The sequence below is a fragment of the Chanodichthys erythropterus genome, chromosome 4 (genome assembly GCF_024489055.1).
Source record: "Chanodichthys erythropterus isolate Z2021 chromosome 4, ASM2448905v1, whole genome shotgun sequence".
Classification (NCBI taxonomy): domain Eukaryota; kingdom Metazoa; phylum Chordata; class Actinopteri; order Cypriniformes; family Xenocyprididae; genus Chanodichthys; species Chanodichthys erythropterus.
This window is the reverse complement of record NC_090224.1, coordinates 14911636-14930000: the sequence shown is the minus strand read 5'-3', so window position 1 is coordinate 14930000 and position 18365 is coordinate 14911636. Positions and strand designations below refer to the sequence as shown.

Here is an 18365-nt window from a genome sequence, read left to right as displayed (position 1 = left end):
GCATTCAATTTCCCCCTTATCTGGATGAAAACTAAATATGTTAATACAAACAGTCAAATTAACAGCGCAAGTTTGTCATCATTTCTTCATTCAAACGCAGAAGAAAACCATTACAACTTCAGCACTATCGGATCGAACCATTGAGACTTTCTCCTGAGACTGTACATCTGGACACTCTTCAACAACTAAGGCAAATGCAAGTATCGTATGATATACTAAATCGCTGTTGAGTTTGTTTAAAGTTGTGAACCCCTTTGTTAATACAGGAGCTTTGTAGTAATAAAGCATTCTTATGTTACGTTTTCATTCACTTCCACTTTCTTCACATGTATGCGTGATTTGTGTGTATGTTTGTTTAGATTAGTTATGCGTTTGTGATTTAGTTAAAACTTTTGTGCACATTCCTGGGACTTGATTCTGGTCTGCTTATAAATCATTGTCAATTTAACGATTGTGATCACAACTAAAAGGTAAGAAAGAGTTATTTTTCTGTGGCCACGAGAAATACCCTTTCTGAGTATTCGCTGGACAAACATGAATTGATTGTAATATTAATTGAGCTACATCAAGTTAATTCGATTAACTAATCCAAATATTTATAATTAATAACGAGTTATATTTAATTATTCATTTTCCTTGTGAGCTAATTTGCTACATTGGTTTCAGACCATCAAATCACAAGATTGGAACCATGTGATTCGTATAATTTTTTGTACAAATAAGCAAGGCCAACAGTATGACTGCTTGTAACAAGTAATTTAAATTTTAGACACAATATTGCCAGTTTCTTTTGTTTTTGCTCCACCACCAAAAACAAAAAAAAAACTTTCCATGCAACACAAACAGTAGCAGTTTTTAAATGAATCAGTGAATGATTCAATGGATCACTCATAGTTACCCATTTCATTCTCAAATGAACCAGTGATTTGTGCAAATCGACTGAGCAACGAATTAATGACCCACTCATGAAGACAGTCAATAGTTTAGTTCATGAAAGAATCAGTGTTTTGCAATGAATCATTTGATGACTCGCTTATAAAGACCTGTGATGTAACCTGCATAGTCAGTGACTAATCCCCACCACTAAAGCACAGCTTATCGGTCTGTCTGGTAACAAGAAAACTGACAAGTGGAACAATGCAAATAGTGAAATTCCCCAGTGACGGACAACTGGAAAACAGTTGGAGCTCTTGACAAAAAAAGAAATTATTAAAATATTGTGCCATTTTTATTTTGTGTAAAAATCACACAGCTGCTAGTCCATTCTGCAGAGACACATCCATGCAGTTAAACATTTATGATCCCACAGCCATTATATAAGCAATTAAATAGAATATTTGCTGTTAGTCAGCAATTAATGCAAATTTACATATGAGATCAAAAGGTGTGTATCATACAATATACAACATACCCCTGATACAGTAAATCAGCCTGAACAACAGGGAGTAAAGGCTCACCTTGATTTAACATGGGGGGATACATTACTGTGAAAACCTGCACACCAGGAAGTAAGGCTTTAAGGATGAGTAAAAGAAAAGACAGACATCAGTCAAAACAAACGAATGAAAGACATGGCGCAAGTCTATGTAACAACACAAACGTCACACTAGCTCAGACGTTACAGATACAAATCAAGTGGTTCATCATTTTATACGAAATGAGATCGTGAACGACATGCAAAAACAGTGACGAGAAAAGACAAATGAAAGCCGAAGGGGAGAAAGTGCAGTCATTGTTTCAGGTCTCACAATTACGTACTAATGATGTCACAGAGTTTACGACGCAGATGATGTACCGTATGAGGTACAGCCAACAGTTGAGACTGAGAGAGGAACATCTGCTATCCCGGGGTGAAAGACTGTACAAGGTTGAACGGGTCATTTTGTTTTCCCACAACAGAGTGTGCTAAAAGAAGGAAATAAAGCAGTCTTTGATGCCATTCATTTGCAACTGTTGTCCTCAAACTCTCTCTCATGCACATGAAACAAACACACACAACGTGCCGTCCATTGGTATGGCAAGGAAGAAATATTAAAGGGTTAGTTCATCCAAAAATAATTTGCTCAAAATCATTCAAACCCGTACGGGTTTCCTTCATCCATGTGTCAAAAAAGGTGAATTTATTATATAATAAAAGTAAATGAGGGCTAACGAACAAAAGCAGCATTAAAGGCTTGTGCATTATATTTCAAAGTTACTGAAGCCATAAAATAGATTTTTTTTGAGGAACAGATTAAAATTTAAGTCGTTATTTGTAATTCTTTTTGCCGTTTTGTCACAAGTAGAACTGTCTGATTTGTGAACAAGTGATTCATTTGATTTCGTTTTAATCTTTTTAATGATCCAGTTGATCCCGATTTTTTTTTAAAAATGAATTGTTCGCAAATTTGACTGATCCAGTTAACTCAATGACTCACTCCAGGTAACTTGAGCAGAAAACCAGATTTTGTTAATTGCAAAAAGCAATCATATAACTAAAAAATATTTGAAATATAGCACACAAGTTATTTGGACCACTTCTTTTTTTTGCCCTTTCTTTTGCCTTTTCTTTAACAGTCCCATTCCTCATTTACAGGTTTGTAATGACATGAGGGTGAATACATTTTTGGATGAACGGTCACTTTAACAAGTGCCTGTCAGAATCAGTTTACTGAAGCATACTTTCTGATCTCCCAAAAATCAGTTCTCCCCTCCTTTAGGACCAGTGCATTGCCTCACATGATTGTCTGAGCACATACGGGTACCCTAACATGGAAGAACATGACAAGCTGCCCCGAGACTCTGGAGAACAGGAGGGGAAGAGGCTCCTTCATGTTAACCAGAATTGCAGCCTCTTGCCTCACACACTAAACATAACCTGCAATGTCTGGGGTGATACATATACAACCACTCAAGACTTTCTGTTTCTCAAAGTGCCATAACGGATAATAATCCTGGACCCCATCCCTCTGAATGGCTGTGTGAGACAGAACGGTCTGGAGGAAGCAGCAATTTTGTCTCTTCTCACACAGTCAGCAGAGGAGTGGAGATGGGTGAAATGGACATCCTGCCAGAGGATCCAACAGACCACTTAAAAAAAAAAAAAGAAAAAAAAAAAAAGGGGGGGGGGGGGGGGTAATCACTCTTTCATACACACATTCAATCTGAAGCGCGCACACTCCGGTTACAAATGTGAAAAAGGTCTAAGCTGTTCCAGTTGCACTTCAAGCGATATTCTTTCTTCTAGCAGGTCCTAAGAAGACAAAATTGGGGAAAGACAAATCGTAAGACTGTTGAACAGCTTGTCTCATAAAACTGGTGATCACATTTAACAGACGCCTCACAATACCTTCAACTGTTGCTGTAATTCACTGTTGAGTCTGGCTAAAACTGTATTTGTTTCTTTGTTTCTTCTAATGGAAGCCTGGATGGCCTTTTTATCCTTACCGATAGACCTGTTTTTAAACAGAACATGCAGAGGAGGCACAGATTAGGATAAAAGCAAACATTCTATCCGGAATTTTTTATTGATTAATTGTTGTAAAAAAATAAGAGATAAAAATAATAATAATAATAATAATAATTAAAAATAAATAAATAAATAAAATATTGAGTTTTCTCTCCTGGTGGATTGACTGTTGAGCTTACCTTGGAATTGAGGGCTGGGTTGCTAGAACAGTGGCTATGACGTTAGACTTTTGGGGAAGGTCCTCCACATCTGGTCTGAGCTCATCTTCTGATTTGAGTCTTCGACGGACGGGTTTGGGAGGTGGGGCCAATGGAGTGGATACTTTGGCCTATGGATAACATAAATTGAGGTATTATAATGCTGAAGTAATATGCAATGTAAAGACTGGTTGCTAGAGACTGGCTTACAGAGTTGACAGTGGTTGCATTTCGTTCTTCTGCCTGAACATCGTTCTTTGCTGTTCTCATCGTCACGGCAGCTTCCGCACATCTTTCTGCCTGTATTTATACATGAGCATAATATATACTATGGTTTAAAAGTTGGAAGTCAGTAAGATATAAGTATAAGGGATGCAAAGGGGTGGAAAATTTCTGGTAAATTTCCAGAATTGAAATAAATCAGAAATGACAAAAGACTTTTTAGAAAAAAAAAATCAAATGAATGCTCTAACTTTGGAACTTTCTATTTATCAAAAAAAATCTGAAAAAAATCTGAAATAAATAAAAAAAAAAAAAAAAAAAAATCAAATTTCCACAAAATGAAAAGACAGGATAGAAGAAAAGATATAAAGGAAACAACTGTTTTCAACATTGATAATAATAAGAAATGTTTCACCAATTCAGCATATTAGAACGATTTCTGAAGGATCATGTGACACTGAAGACTGGAGTAATGAAGCTAAAAATTCAGCTTTTCCATCACAGGAATTAATTACATTTTAAAATAGAAAAGTTATATCATAAAAGTAGTTATATATATATATATATATATATATATATACATATATTTTTTTTGTATTACTTCACAAATAATATTGGTTATAACTGTATTTTCATTCAAATTAATGCTGCCTTAGTGAGCACAAGAGACTACATTCAAATACAAAAAAAAAAAAAAAAAAAAAAAAAAAAAAAAACTTTTGAACAGTAGTGTACATTTTTTACTTTATATGAAATGTAGCATTTACTTGTTAATACATGTACATGTTTTTTGCAAACAATTCATTTCTGCATATTTTTACACACACAAAAAAAAAGGTTTTTCATTAACTTAATATATGGTTCCATTTGTACCTGTCCACTATCAGATAGTTTCTCTCCATCATCTGCCGGCTGGTCCACAGCAAAAGCCTGGAACTGGCTGAAGTCAGCAAAGTTGGGCTGTTCTGGCATCTGCTGGGGTGACGTGCTGGTATGTGCTGGAAGACCATCTCCCTCTACTACACGGTGACCATGTGGCACTGATGTCTGGGGATTTGAGAATTAGATATTGCATTACTCTTTTAAAGAAAGCATAGTAGATATCTAATTTTCTGAAAGCACTGAGATGTACCTGTGTGGGCAGTGGTCTGGGAGGCACTGCAGGGGGAAAGGCCACTACTCCTGTCTGCTGCGAACCTGCTAGAGAAGTAATTACAAAAGACAACTTCAGCTTTTACTAACGGTACCCTAAAAAAACAGGAAGCTACGAGTTACTGGATAACTGCTTGTGTGCATGTATACCTGCAGGGACAGCAGCAAAGTTTCTGTTCATGTCTAGAGAGGAGGACCGTGAGTGAGAGGGCTGGGGGCGGGGCGGAGGTGGGGGCGGAGCCACAACCTTCAGTCCTTCCGGAGAGGTGCCAGAGTGAGACCTGTAATAGTATAGAGCTGTTAGTAGTACTATTTGGCTGGCAATGTCACACCATGTTCTAACCAAACGTGACGTGACAAAACTCACATCCAAGCACTAAATCATTTCCAAATCTAATCCATGTTAATTTGAGTCTTTTTTAAGCCATGACAACACAAACACAAAGATGAACAGTGTGTCTGAATTTGGTGCCATAGCAAGAAGTGAAGTACCTTTGTCTGTTCACAGCACTGGAAATGGGCTCTTGGTCAGATGTAAATGAATCTGAGCTGCTATAGCCATCTCCTGTAAAAAGGAATGGTAATGGCTTCGAATGAGTTACAGGAGAAAATTTCCAGTCAGCCAATTAAATGCTTGAATAGTCCAGATGTACTTACCAACAGTGGTACCAGGAAACTTAATAGTTGCTGTTAGCTTGGTCTCATCAGAAAGTTCTGGAGGTTTCGCCATTAACGGACTAGTTGGATGTGTGTGATCTGTAAAAACAAGAGTAAATAATCACATTTAATAACCAAATTATTACATATTTATATTTAATAACTGCATTACAGTTCAAAGGTTTGGCATAAGAAAGTTTTTTTTTTTAAAGAAATTAATCATTTAATTTAGCAAGGATATATTGAATTGATCAAAAGTGATAATAAAGTTAGTATCACAGTTATAAAAAGTAGCTTTTTTTGTGCTGCTTAATGTAATGATAATTGTGAAGGAAAGACTCCATTCCTTTAAGTTCATTTAAACAACTATATTTTATGCTTTCTTTAAAAATATTGGTGCAAAAGTCATGATTCCCGTGCCTGTGCAAAAGTCATGATTCTATGGTGCTGTGGACGTCTGCAAGGGTGGTTGCTGATGTTTAAATGTGTTACTATGTGGTTGTTTCCTTGTTCCTGAGTCAGCGTGATATGTAAATTATGGCTTTTGGTCTTTTTTTCTAAGCAGATTAATAAGATTTTTAGTTCACCATGTGAAAAATCAGAAAATGATTTATTCTAAATCCATAAACCCAAGTATGAGCAATAGTGATTAAAATTGAGAATACACAAATGAGAAAAAAAGAGAGACAATTTGATTAAAATTGAAAACATAATTTAAATTCAGTCATCAAATTTGCATTGCAAAAGCACATAAATGGACACACCACTTCCAGTTCTCTTGAGCTCCATCTCTTGCATGTGGATCTTGCTGGGTGTCATACGAATGGGCACAGGGTGGACTATTGCTGTATCCTAAAAAGAAACAAGCACATCTGCTGCTGTCGTAAAACTACAATTGTGTTCCACTGAACTTGATGAAGATTTATCATCTCAGTTGTAAAGTAGAACAAGGAATAGTTAAGAACCTGACACTGAGTAACTAAACAATCATTGTATCACATCAAAAGACTTCAAGAACAACACCCTCAAAGGACAGCCAGCCAGAGTCATCACTTGGATTACATGATACAGTATGAAAGAAAGAGCATGAAAGAATTATCTGTAAGCTCAGCAAGCAAAAGAAAAAACAAAAACGAATCATTTGATGATGGCACTGTGGCTGTGAATTTATCCTGAGGACATGCGCTCTCAGAGAGAATTTACAGAGTACTGGGTTAATGAATATCATTAATCATGAAAGAGCACTGAGTGATTGACTTACAGGGTCAGCTGGTGCAATGTTAGAATCAAATTGGGTCAGAGTTTGTGAGCTTGAGGAGCGTTCGCTAAAAGTCTCCCACTGCTGGAGAGACAGAGCAGAGACATGTCAGCAAGGTGGAGCCACTCCACTCCTCACACAAGCAAACAGAGACCATAATACAACAACAATGTGCCCTCTCCGCCCTCTGACTGTTAGGAGAAACCCGTGATTTGTCCTGCATTGTACTGTAGCATATTGTCTGGTGTCAACAGAGGAACAATTGTTTTTTCTTAATGGCCTTATAGGCTGGGAGGGAGAATGTCACATTTTAATTTCCCCATTACAATGATCAGTTTGGTAGAAAAAGGTTGCAGTCATCAAAAGAGAACCCCCAATAATTAGATAGTGTAGATCAAAACATTACTGACCTGTTTAAAGGTGAAGTGTGTAATTTCCACGCCACTTGCGTTGTCAAATGGAATTGCAAAACAAATTACTATTCAAACACACTTTCTGAACACTCTTCCCATCTGGCATTGGTCGGCCAAACAGATGGTCCTGCCCTAAACTTCACTGCCACTGGTTGATTCTTTTAGAAACCAACCAATAAATGTCTTACAGTTACTTACTATGTATTAAAGGGATAGTCAATCAATCTGTCATTAATTACTCATCATCACGCTGTTCCAAACCCGTAAGACTATCTTCAGAACACAAATTAAGATCTTTTTGATGAAATCTGAGAGCTTTCTGTCTCTCCAAACTGACATTTTGATGCTTCAAAAAGAGATTTCAAAACTAATCCATATGAATTGAGTGGTTTAGTCTAAATTTTTTGAAGAGACACTATCACTTTATATGATGAACAGATTGAATTTAGGCTTTTATTCACATATTCACAGATTCATTAACTCACACATCAGTTGTGGTAAATGGAAGTTAAAACATGTTTGCTTGACATGCGAGAACCAGTGAGGTTCATTCTCGCACATCAAGCAGGTTCGGTTGAACTTCTGTTTATGCTCGCTGATCAATGTTTATATGTGAATAAAAGCCCAAACATTTGGACTATACCACTCAATTCATATGGATTAGTTTTATTATCTCTATATGAACTTTTTGAAGTGTCAAAGTGGTAGTCAAGTAGCTGTCTATGAAGGAACAGAAAGCTCTCAGATTTCATTAAATAGATCTTCATTTGTGTTCCGAAGATGAACGAAAGTCTTACGGGTTCGGAACGACATGAGGGTGAGTAAATGATGACAAGTAGTTGCTGGTATAGGAGAAAGTATAGAACATACCAATAAAATTACACACTTCACCTTCAAAAAGAACTGAAAGATCCCATTTACTATTTTCTTAAACTTCCCCAGTTCTATTGCGCAATCAATGTTTAACAGTTATTCTATAGGGAAATGTATGGAAGCCCAAATCTGCCACATAAAAAAAATCATGCTTTGGTAATCCATAATTATGACTTCTTATCTCATATTTATTACTTTTCCCCCCAGTTTCACAGACAAGGCTTAAGCTAGTCCTAGACTAAAATGCACGTTTGAGCTTTTTAACTGAAAGTAACTTGCACTGCCATATCTTAAACGCAGTATCTAAAAATGTCAATGTATCAAAATGTCAATTATTTACCAAAGCGTGATTTTTTTTTTATGTGGCAGAAAGGGGCTTTCATAGAATTGTGCACATTTTCTTCATCTTCTATCAAAACATAATAACCTCCACTTTCAAAACAGCTTTATGCTGACATAACCTTTAAAACTAACGTCAATCAAAAAAATTATAGCCCATCGTATTGGTTTAAAGTGCTCCGATCAAGCTCCGGCACTGTTTCCCATTAAATATTGTGTTTTACTTGGAAATATGTCACAAAAACAGAGTATTCCAGGAGGTTAATCTAAGACTAAAAAGATTTATTTTAAAAATGTGACTTCAGGTCAGCAGTTCTGACTACAAGGCCGACACATTCACAACATCACAGTGAAGAATTAACTGTCAGAACAATTCTCATGATAGTGTTACATGTGATGAGATGAAAGCGTGCTTCACTAGAACCTCTTTCTTCCAACCAGAAGTGTATTAGTTTTATTTTCCCATAAAGACAGAGGAAGATAGAAATGCAAATATCAGTGACAGAGGTAGGGTACATTAAGTACTCCACAGTCCAAACCTCATTGCTCTGGTTGAGCTCAGGCCAGTTCTGGTTCAGGGAAGGCATGGAAGGAGACTTATTTGGTGTGACCTCCACAGGGGAAGCAGAGAAGCCAACCTCAGTAGCAGGTTCTGGAACTCCTGAAACATACAGACAGACAATAAAAACTTTGTGCAGACAAAGTCATTCAGTACAATTATAGAATAAGCAGAATAATAATTTGCATCTAGTCATGAACGTCATAAAACATCACAAGGACTCTCAGGGTCCCAAGGGCATATTCTATGTTCCATATTAATATGCGAAACTGTTGCTAAGATACAGGCTCACTTCCTGTGAAGCTGTGAATATCTGAATTAGAAGCATGTTTGTTCTCTGTCCACAATGAAAGTAAAATGCCGGGAAATGACAAAATCACAAATAACCGTAACATATTTTAGGTTTAATATGCAGATTTTGGACCAATTACATTTCACTGTAACCTAGAAAATTGTCTAGTTAGGGCAAATTCTTAGATTAGAAGATATTTATCAGTTTTAGCACTACTGCAGTAGACCTGGCTAGAAGAAAATGTGAGACTTACTTAATTTAAAAACACTTTAAACTGTGTCTATGTAAAAGAAAAGAGAGAATATGACAACCCACACAAACAACTAAAATGTTTGTGAAAAGTCTCTTATGCCCACTAAAGCAGCATTTATTTATTCACAGAAAAAAAAAAAAAGGATATTGTGTTTCTATTTCAATGTCTTTTAAAATGTAATTTATTCATGTGATGGCAAAGCTTTTCAACAGCCATTACTCATTACTGAAAATGTCCTTCAGAAATCATATGCTGATTCCTGATAATCTATATATGCTGATTTAGTTTTCAAGTAACATTTCTTAGTCTTTACTGTCTATTGTAATCAATTTAACATGCTCCTGCTTAAATAAAAAAAATAAAGACCCCAACCTTTTGAACAGTAGCTTATGTCTGAATACAGCACCAGCTAATTGGCCACAAAAACTTGTAATTACGCCACAGAAGAATTTCTTCTTATACCACTGTGCATTTGGAAATGGCACTTGCAACACATATTCAGAAGAGGGTTTATATAGCACCCTGTATGCAGATCTGCGAAGTCAAGTCACCTTTATTTATATAGTGCTTTTTACAATTATAGCAGGAAACATAATTTAGGCTATATAGCAGCTCTAGAAGAAAATAGTGTCATTGTCCAGTTTAAGTAAGTTCAGTATTGATTAATTTACATTTTAAAAATCATTAGTTATTAATTTAGTTCATTTATCTCAGCTCTGGAGAAAACAGTGATGTCATCATCCAGCTCAGTTCAGTTTGCATACAATGGTGTCAATGCAGGCAGATCAGTAATATTGTTCAATATTAAGTGTGAAATGTTACTGTGAAATGTTATGAAATAACTGGACTGCATATTGCCCAATTTGAAGCTGTGGTTGGCGTGAGGCTTTTCTGCTTACCTGCTGAGTCATCCAAGTCAATAAGCTTTGGCATTAGGCTCTCAGGGAGCTTTTCAGGAAGGTCATAACCATTTTTCCTAGCGACCACGAGATGAAATGCAGCACAAAACTCATCCAGGGTCAGTGCACCATCTTTATCAAAATCTGATAGCTCCCTGCAAGGTAAAGCAGGTCAGTCAATACAGATAAGATGAATATTTTAAGGTACAAAGAAGCAGATGACAGAGATAACTTCCTTTTTCAAAGACAGGACATTAACAAATCGAATGCAAATGGCCAAGATTATCAACATATGAGGTTATGGAGTAGGCTAATGTCCTTGGAGACACATCTGTTTAAGACAATCTACACCAAGGTCATCCAAAATGAACAAAGAGAGACAATGTAACCCTACAATGTAAAACTACTTACCAAATGTGAGACAGTTCTAGAATAGGCAGTTTCGACTTTGTAAAGAATTCCTTCGCGGCAGAGCCTGAACAACATAGGATGGATGCATTTTTAGGTTGGTAAGTTCAAAACAGAAAACAGATCAGCAGATACTGTTCAAAATGAGGTTTCACTAACCAGGGATTAGACCAGTGAGATCAGCCTGAATGGTCTTAAACTGGTTTATGTAATACTGTCTTTGCTCATCTGTGATTTTCCAGGGGTCATCGTAACCGCTGGTCTGTCTTTGGATTTCATTTGTGGTCATTACAGATGTCATAGTCCGTACTGTTGTGCTCTCCGGCTAGAGTAGAAAAAGAGAAAAATAAGAATAAGATTTTGTAACACACTTATATATGTGCACTACCGATGAAAAGTTTGGGGTTGGTAAGACTTTTTAAAACAGCTTAAACAGCATAAACAACTGCTCAGCTACCTCCTTTTTAAATTCCTTGTATGATTGGTAATTCGCTGGACATGCATCCATTTGGGCTTTGGCAAATATTTAATATTGTCTACTTTTGTGCTGCCGTGCACACAGAATTAAACATCTGTTCCATTGCAGAAGCCTTGGTTACAGCAGGCTAGTGGTGACAGGCTTCATTGTATACATAACAAATGTATACATGGAGGCCCGCACTCTATTACCTGAGCTGAGGGGGGATGCATTGGAAGTGTGCTGGAGGGGGGTGTGTCTGTAAAGCTGACCCAACTTTCTTGGACAGGAGGGGGTGAATGGGTGGACCACATCCCGTCAGCTGTTACTGGTCCTTAGACAAGACACAGAGAAAAAGAAAGAGGAAAGAAAGAATTAATAGTTGAAAAAAGATAGGACGGAATCAATTAAACAAATTATACATCAACATTTAGTAAGAATCTAGTATATCATGTGACATTTAATATCAAACATCCACCAGTATAGCTAACTGAAGTTTAAGTTAGATTTTCCTATAACTTGCTCAGGTACACAGAAATAAGAGTAACATTTTATAATAACTTTTATTAATAAATAATTAGCACATTATTATTAAATATTATTTTACAATATTTAAATATAATATAATATAATATAATATAATATAATATAATATAATATAATATAATATAATATAATATAATATAATATAATATAATATAATATAATATAATATAATATAATATAATATAGAGGCCTGGTTTCAAAGACAGGGCTTAGCCTAAGCCAGGATTAGGACTTAGTTCATATTATTTAAGTAGGTATTTAAGTAGCTTTTATAAATATACACTAGAAAATAACATTACTGGTGTGCATCTTGAGACAAAACAACGGCACTGACATATTTTAAGATATGGCAGTGCAAGTTGCTTTTAGTTAAAACAGCTCAAACATGCATTTTAGTCTGGGACTAGCTTAAAGCCTTGTCTGTGAAACCGGAGGAACATAATATAGTTTTTTAATGTTAGTCGAGAAGATTATTGTGTTACCTAAATAATAAATGATGCTATTATTATTAAACAGAATACCTGGCTGTGCTTCTCTAAAAGGTGGCCAAACAACTCCTGGCACTGAGGGCTGTCTGTCCACATTTCCACCGCTGGCCTGGCGTTTGTGCTTCCTCCAGGCATGGGGCGAAGTGGGAGGGGACTGGTGTGGCGACACTACAGGAGATGTGGTGTCCGGCTGGAGCCAGAGATAAACAAAATTAATTACTTAGTAATTCTTTTAGCCAAACAGATGGCCTCAGAACAGCAGATACATGGTCTAGCTAACAAGTAGTCATTTAACAGATCCAAGAGGACTTACAGTACACTTAATATAAACTCCATCAAGCAACCTGGAGTTAATTGCCTGGCACAGTTCATTGATCATCCCTTTGTGGTGTTCGAGCCTACAACTCATCACCTCTTAAAAATATTGTGCCATTTCTTTTTATTTTCAGCATCAAAGACAACACTAATGACAAAATAAATAAATGGCACAAGATAGTTTATAGAATTACAGAAAATATTTTTGTTTAACATTTGATAGAAATAATAAATTTTACCCAGGCTAAACTTTGAATTTATTAATAATATTTTTGAATAAAACCATTATTTTGTGCTATTTAGGTTACATTTCTAGGCCCAAAGATTGCTTAAACTGGCTATACCAATTTTAATACTGCAGCAAAACAAATATACTATTCAACACACCTGTTTAACTACAAGGTTTAAGTTAAATGCTAATATAAGTTAAATAATAATATAGACATTTTAAAAATTGCATTAAAATAACTGGCATCTGGCCTTATATAGCCTAAATACTTTTTTAATTTAGCCTAATTATAGCCTAAATAACTTTTTTAATTTAAAAAATAGTATAGTATAATACGTGGGATATATGCTGTAGTACCTGAGGATCAACAGTGGGCACACAGGGCTGAATCATCTCATGCACTGACACTTTTTTGGCTTGCACTCGGCCTGGAGGTCTGGGGAGGTAGTGCCCCTGATTCTCTGCATCTGCGAACATGACCGCGTGCCTCGTCTCCTGCTCATTCTTGCCCATCACAAAGCGAGGGAGGGGTAAATCCCTGACTGTAAACACAACTCCACATTATATTTCGACATACAGAGCCAGATTTAACATTCAAGCAGTACTGAAGCACAATTAAACTGATATTATTTGCTTAACTTTGCTTAAGAAAAATGAAACAAAACTGCTGACTACTGAGTTCGACAGTTTTTATTAGTAACTTTAAAATAAATAAAGAATACTAACAGATACAATAGGGGCTACAGCACCTTCGGTGCTTGGCCCCTAATGAAACAGAAATCAATAGAAACCAAGTTCATCCCAAGCATATCTAAACTCCAGGGCACTGTCAGCAATTTCCTGTTGACTGTGACTTCGTGTTCTTGCAGTATCTTCAAGGCTACGAGTCAGGTCTTATTTCCTGCTTATTTCTACCACTGTCAATTTCTCATTCTTTTACAAAGCTTTGTGTCTAACTTCCCAAAATTCATGTAGAGCATTTGCTCAGGGCTTCCTGTTTGCGACTGGGTATATATGTAGAGAACAGCCACGATAGACAACAAACAAACAGGAGCATTTGCATTTAGCTTAAAAGCACAAACAGTTCACAGAAATATACAAATGCAAGAAAGGAAAGGAACTATTTTTCAAAATAAAAGGCACAGCATACCATTCTAGGACTTGCGCTAAACCTAAACCTAATTACCAGCATTAAAGGTGCCCTAAAATCAAAAATTGAATTTACCTTGGCATAGTTGAATAACAAACGTTCAGTACATGGAAATGACATACACCGAGTTTCAAACTCCATTGCTTCCTCCTTTTTATGTAAATCTCATTTGTTTAAAAGACCTCCGGAAAACAGGCGAATCTCAACATAACACTGTTACATAACAGTTGGGATCATTAATATGCATATGCCCCAATATTTGCGTATGCCAGCCCATGATCAAGGCATTATACAAGGGCAGCCAGTATTAACATCTGGATCTGTGCACAGCTGAATCATCAGAGTAGGTAAGCAAGCAAGGACAATAGCAAAAAATGGCAGATGGATGCAGATGGCAGATTTAAAGGAGCCGCAGCCTGAATCGGTGCATAGTTAATGATGCCCCAAAATAGGCAGTTAAAAACATTAATTTAAAAAAATCTGTGGGGTATTTTGAGTTGAAACTTCACAGACACATTCAGTGGACACCTTAGACTTATATTACATCTTGTAAAAACTAGTTCTAGGGCACCTTTAAAAAACAGCTTTTGTTTTTGCAATATACACATTCAGTCCTTTTCATCATCAAAGAGGCAGTAAGATTATCCTCTAATTCTTGTTATGTAATGGGGCTGCAACTGTCACAATGGATTCATCTGCAAAATGAGTGTCTGCAAAATTACACAGATGCAATAACAGATGCAATACATTAAAATAGTACTCTGATTCGGTGCATAGAGTACACACATGAAGATACAGCTATAAAAGAAGGTTTGTCGCTACTCACCATTGTTCAGGCTCTCCACACGCAGTGGCATTCCAGACTGGGCCAGTGCAATGAGCTTCAGTGCGATGTAGAACTGACTCCGACCGAAATGGCCGAGACGTGTGGCTCCACAAAGTTCAGTAATCTAAGACAATTGAAACAAAACTATCAATCAGATCAACTGCCCTGAACATCTACAAAACGAAGGTGTACATACAATAACATGACCAGAGGTGAATACAAGTTAATGAGGTAAAGGCGCATAAAAATACAACATAAAGCAAAGCATTAAAAATAACTAACTTTAATATTTGAATGACTCCAGTTACTCCAGTCTTCAGTCACATGATCCTTCAAAAATCATTCTTATATGCTGATTTGGAGCTCAAGAATCATTTCTTATTATTATGTTGAAAACAGTGCTGCTGCTTTATATATATTTGAGGAAATTCAGGATTCTTTGATGAATAGAAAGTTTAAAGGAATAGTAGTTGCATAAAATAAAAATCTTTTGTAACTTCATTAATGTCTTTACCGTGTTTTGACCAATTTAATTCATCCTAGATGAATAAAAGTATTAATTACTTCTTTAGAAAAATATATCTTACTGACCCCAAACTTTTGAACAGTAGTGTATGTAAATAAATCGATTAATATGGTGTTACACAGATGTTATATAGGCCAGGCATAAAATGCAACACTTAAAGGGTTAGTTCACCCCAAAATTTAATTTGTCAATTACTCATCCTCATGTTGTTCCACACCCGTAAGACCTTCGTTCATCTTCAGAACACAAATTAAGATATTTTTAAGATATATTAAGATATGTTGTGAAGCGGTGAAAATACTTTTTGTTCCAAAAACAAAAATAATAATTTTATTCAAAAATTTCTTCTCTACCCTGTCATTCTCCTACGCTGTTCACATTGTATAGAGGGTGCAGGCTTTATTCAACAAGAAATTGTTTAATAAAATCGTTATTTTTGTTTTGGCGTACAAATAGCATTCTCGTCATGTCATAACAATAAGGTTGAACCACTGTAGTCACAATGACTATTTTAACCATGTTTTTACCACTTTTCTGGACCCTGAATGTGGTAATTATGTTGCTTTCTATGGGGGATTAAAAAAAAAAAACCTCTCTGATTTCATCAAAAATATCTTAATTTGTGTTCCGAAGATGAACGAAGGTCTTAGGGGTTTGGAAAGACATAAAGGCGAGTAATTAATGACAGAAATTTCATTTTTGGGTGAACTAACCCTTTAAGTGTATCCAGTATGTAACAACGAGTCTCTGCTCTCTATCCAACAAGGGTCCCTAAATTAGAGAACAGTATGGCCAATCACTAATATAAGAGCAGTAAAGTACATAATACAAAACAGAAAACAAAAATATTTAAATATACAGATAACTACCTACTTGACTGATTCAATCTTAAATGTTAAATATTGATGTAAAATCAATTAGAAATCCATTAGTAGATCAAAAACATAACAAAATGCTGATCTCTCACACAACAAGTAAGCCTTTAATGAAATGCCCTTCTGTCAATTACTTTAGTGTAACAGATCAATACATCTATTGCTCAGACAACATTAAGGAGGATAAGCATATGTAATTTTCACTAGCAACTAATGGACACACCTCTTCAAGAAACTTTGGCCACAGATCTAGAAGCAACTAGACAAAGAAGACCACAAGTTTTTGAAATGTTCATGCTCTAACAATGCCCTACCAACAGATGAGTGTTAATCAGCACTAAGTAATGAAACAAAAACATCTCTATGACACTTCAAGAACCATCAGCCATGTGCAGGGTCTCCCAAAAGAAGCTTGACAGTATAAAACTGACAGAGCTTTATATCATATTATCAACAAGTTATGGATCAGCTGTATACAGTTCGATCCCTTAATATAGGATCACACATTATGCATAACACCAAATAGTCTTGTTTGCTTTTAGTACTGTTTGAAAACCAAATTTCAAGAGTCATCAACCTAAAGGATTTCCTAACATAAGTAGAAAAATACTATTTATGCTTATATTTAAGAGGAAGCAGGAACATCTTATAAGTCTACAGACTTGCACAACAGGAAACAAAGTTTAACACTACAGATGCATCACCCATTAATCCGTGCAGCTCGTCAACAATGAGATTCTAACGGTCTTAACACTCTTGACATCGCCCATATGATCCATTAGAGCCATTGGCACGTCTGAGAGGATGAACACAAGTCATCAAGTTGACGTGTATAAGCATAACACATATCTGCTGACTAATACACACATAGCTGAATCAGATGCATACTCTACCTGAAGGACCACTTCGTTTGAGAGCTGGGCCGCCCGGAAGAGGTCCAGAACTTTGCCATTGGAAGCCACTTTCTTGGTGTTATCCACATCACAGGAGAGGAAGAGTTCAGAGTAATATTTCTGCTCGACATCGCTCAGTGTTAAACTCTCCATCGTGGCATCAAACCCGCAGCTGGTGCTTCACCTTATCAGGCCAGCGTCTCGCCTTTCGGTTTATGAGCAAGACAAAAAAACTAGCAAAACACAAGTAAGATCCTTCTATGAAATGGACGGAGTCGAAAGAGGATGCTTTGGGGTGCTTGTTGTTTTTATGTACCGTTAGTCGCTGTCTTTGCTCTTGTCTTTTGGCCCTCGCAAAGTCAACCAAACTAATAGAGCCTGGGACGTTAGAATTCAGCGGTAACAACGTCGAGACTGGGTTCTGCCGTTGTGCTGCCTCTTTAAGAGGAGGATATGGCCGTTGGTGGAGCGGTGGAGCTCGTGTAGCCGCTGAGCGATGTTAGGAACAAAGTTTCGGGCTCTTCGGGCTGCTTCCCTCTGCAGACAGCGCCGCCATTCCTGGACCCCGTGACGTCATGGCCCAGGCGCGGAGGACCCGGATGGAGCGTGGCGTCACAGATGTGCCGTCAGCTATCGTGTTTCAAAAATCTGCTACTCAAAAACCCTGTCAAAAACGAAAAATAAAAAAGCTGGGATCTTGATAGATCTATTGGAAAAATATAATTTGTTATGACGTTATTATTTTATCCCTTATATTTAATATTTATTTATTAATATAGATGGACTAAAATTGAAGTGTTTTTTATTTTGTGCTTTTCTTTTGCTTTTTATATATCCTGTTGTCTAAGCCCCTCTTAACATTGATGCTTTGAATGTAAATTGTATGCCATTTTGTAATTTTTGTTAATATTTAAATACATTTTTTAAAAAAGTTTCAAAAATCTGCTGTATCAAAAAGCTAATTCGGCTAATCCAATCCATGTTTTAGTATTTTTTATAACAGTTTTGTTTATTGCTTAATTGTTTATTTATTTTGTTTCTTAAATAGGCCTATATTGGTAATAAGTAATGAAATCCTGTAGTAATGCAA

General features: G+C 36.3%; 1 protein-coding gene across 3 annotated transcripts; it reads right to left on the bottom strand.

Annotated features, from left to right (window-relative positions):
* Positions 1–1078: 1078 nt before the first annotated feature.
* On the bottom strand, positions 1079–17905 carry reps1 (RALBP1 associated Eps domain containing 1). Of its 3 annotated transcripts, none has more exons than XM_067384243.1 (20): positions 17276–17905; positions 14982–15105; positions 13363–13547; positions 12495–12651; positions 11700–11761; positions 11130–11295; positions 10974–11037; positions 10563–10717; positions 9099–9220; positions 6938–7018; positions 6441–6528; positions 5677–5775; positions 5512–5584; positions 5170–5300; positions 5000–5067; positions 4741–4914; positions 3856–3945; positions 3628–3776; positions 3329–3434; positions 1079–3232 (listed from the first exon to the last, which is right to left on the bottom strand). In XM_067384243.1, exons 1-20 carry the CDS (start codon positions 17426–17428, stop codon positions 3164–3166), a joined length of 2316 nt encoding a protein of 771 aa, XP_067240344.1. In that variant the 5' UTR covers positions 17429–17905; the 3' UTR covers positions 1079–3163. The 3 variants fall into 3 exon arrangements, with proteins under 3 accessions (XP_067240344.1, XP_067240343.1, XP_067240345.1); XM_067384242.1 differs by having other exon boundaries at positions 1080–3232; positions 11640–11761; positions 17276–17903; XM_067384244.1 differs by lacking the exon at positions 6938–7018 and having other exon boundaries at positions 1080–3232; positions 11640–11761; positions 17276–17903.
* Between the last annotated feature and the right edge of the window lie 460 nt (positions 17906–18365).

Coding starts and splice junctions, on each gene's coding strand:
- reps1 (XM_067384242.1), bottom strand. CDS start 17,428: ATGGAGAGTTTAACACTGAGCGATGTCGAGCAGAAATATTACTCTGAA. Junction 15,106..17,275: donor CAAACGAAGTGGTCCTTCAG/GTAGAGTATGCA, acceptor CAATTGTCTTAG/ATTACTGAACTTTGTGGAGC. Junction 5,301..5,511: donor AGTGCTGTGAACAGACAAAG/GTACTTCACTTC, acceptor ATACTATTACAG/GTCTCACTCTGGCACCTCTC.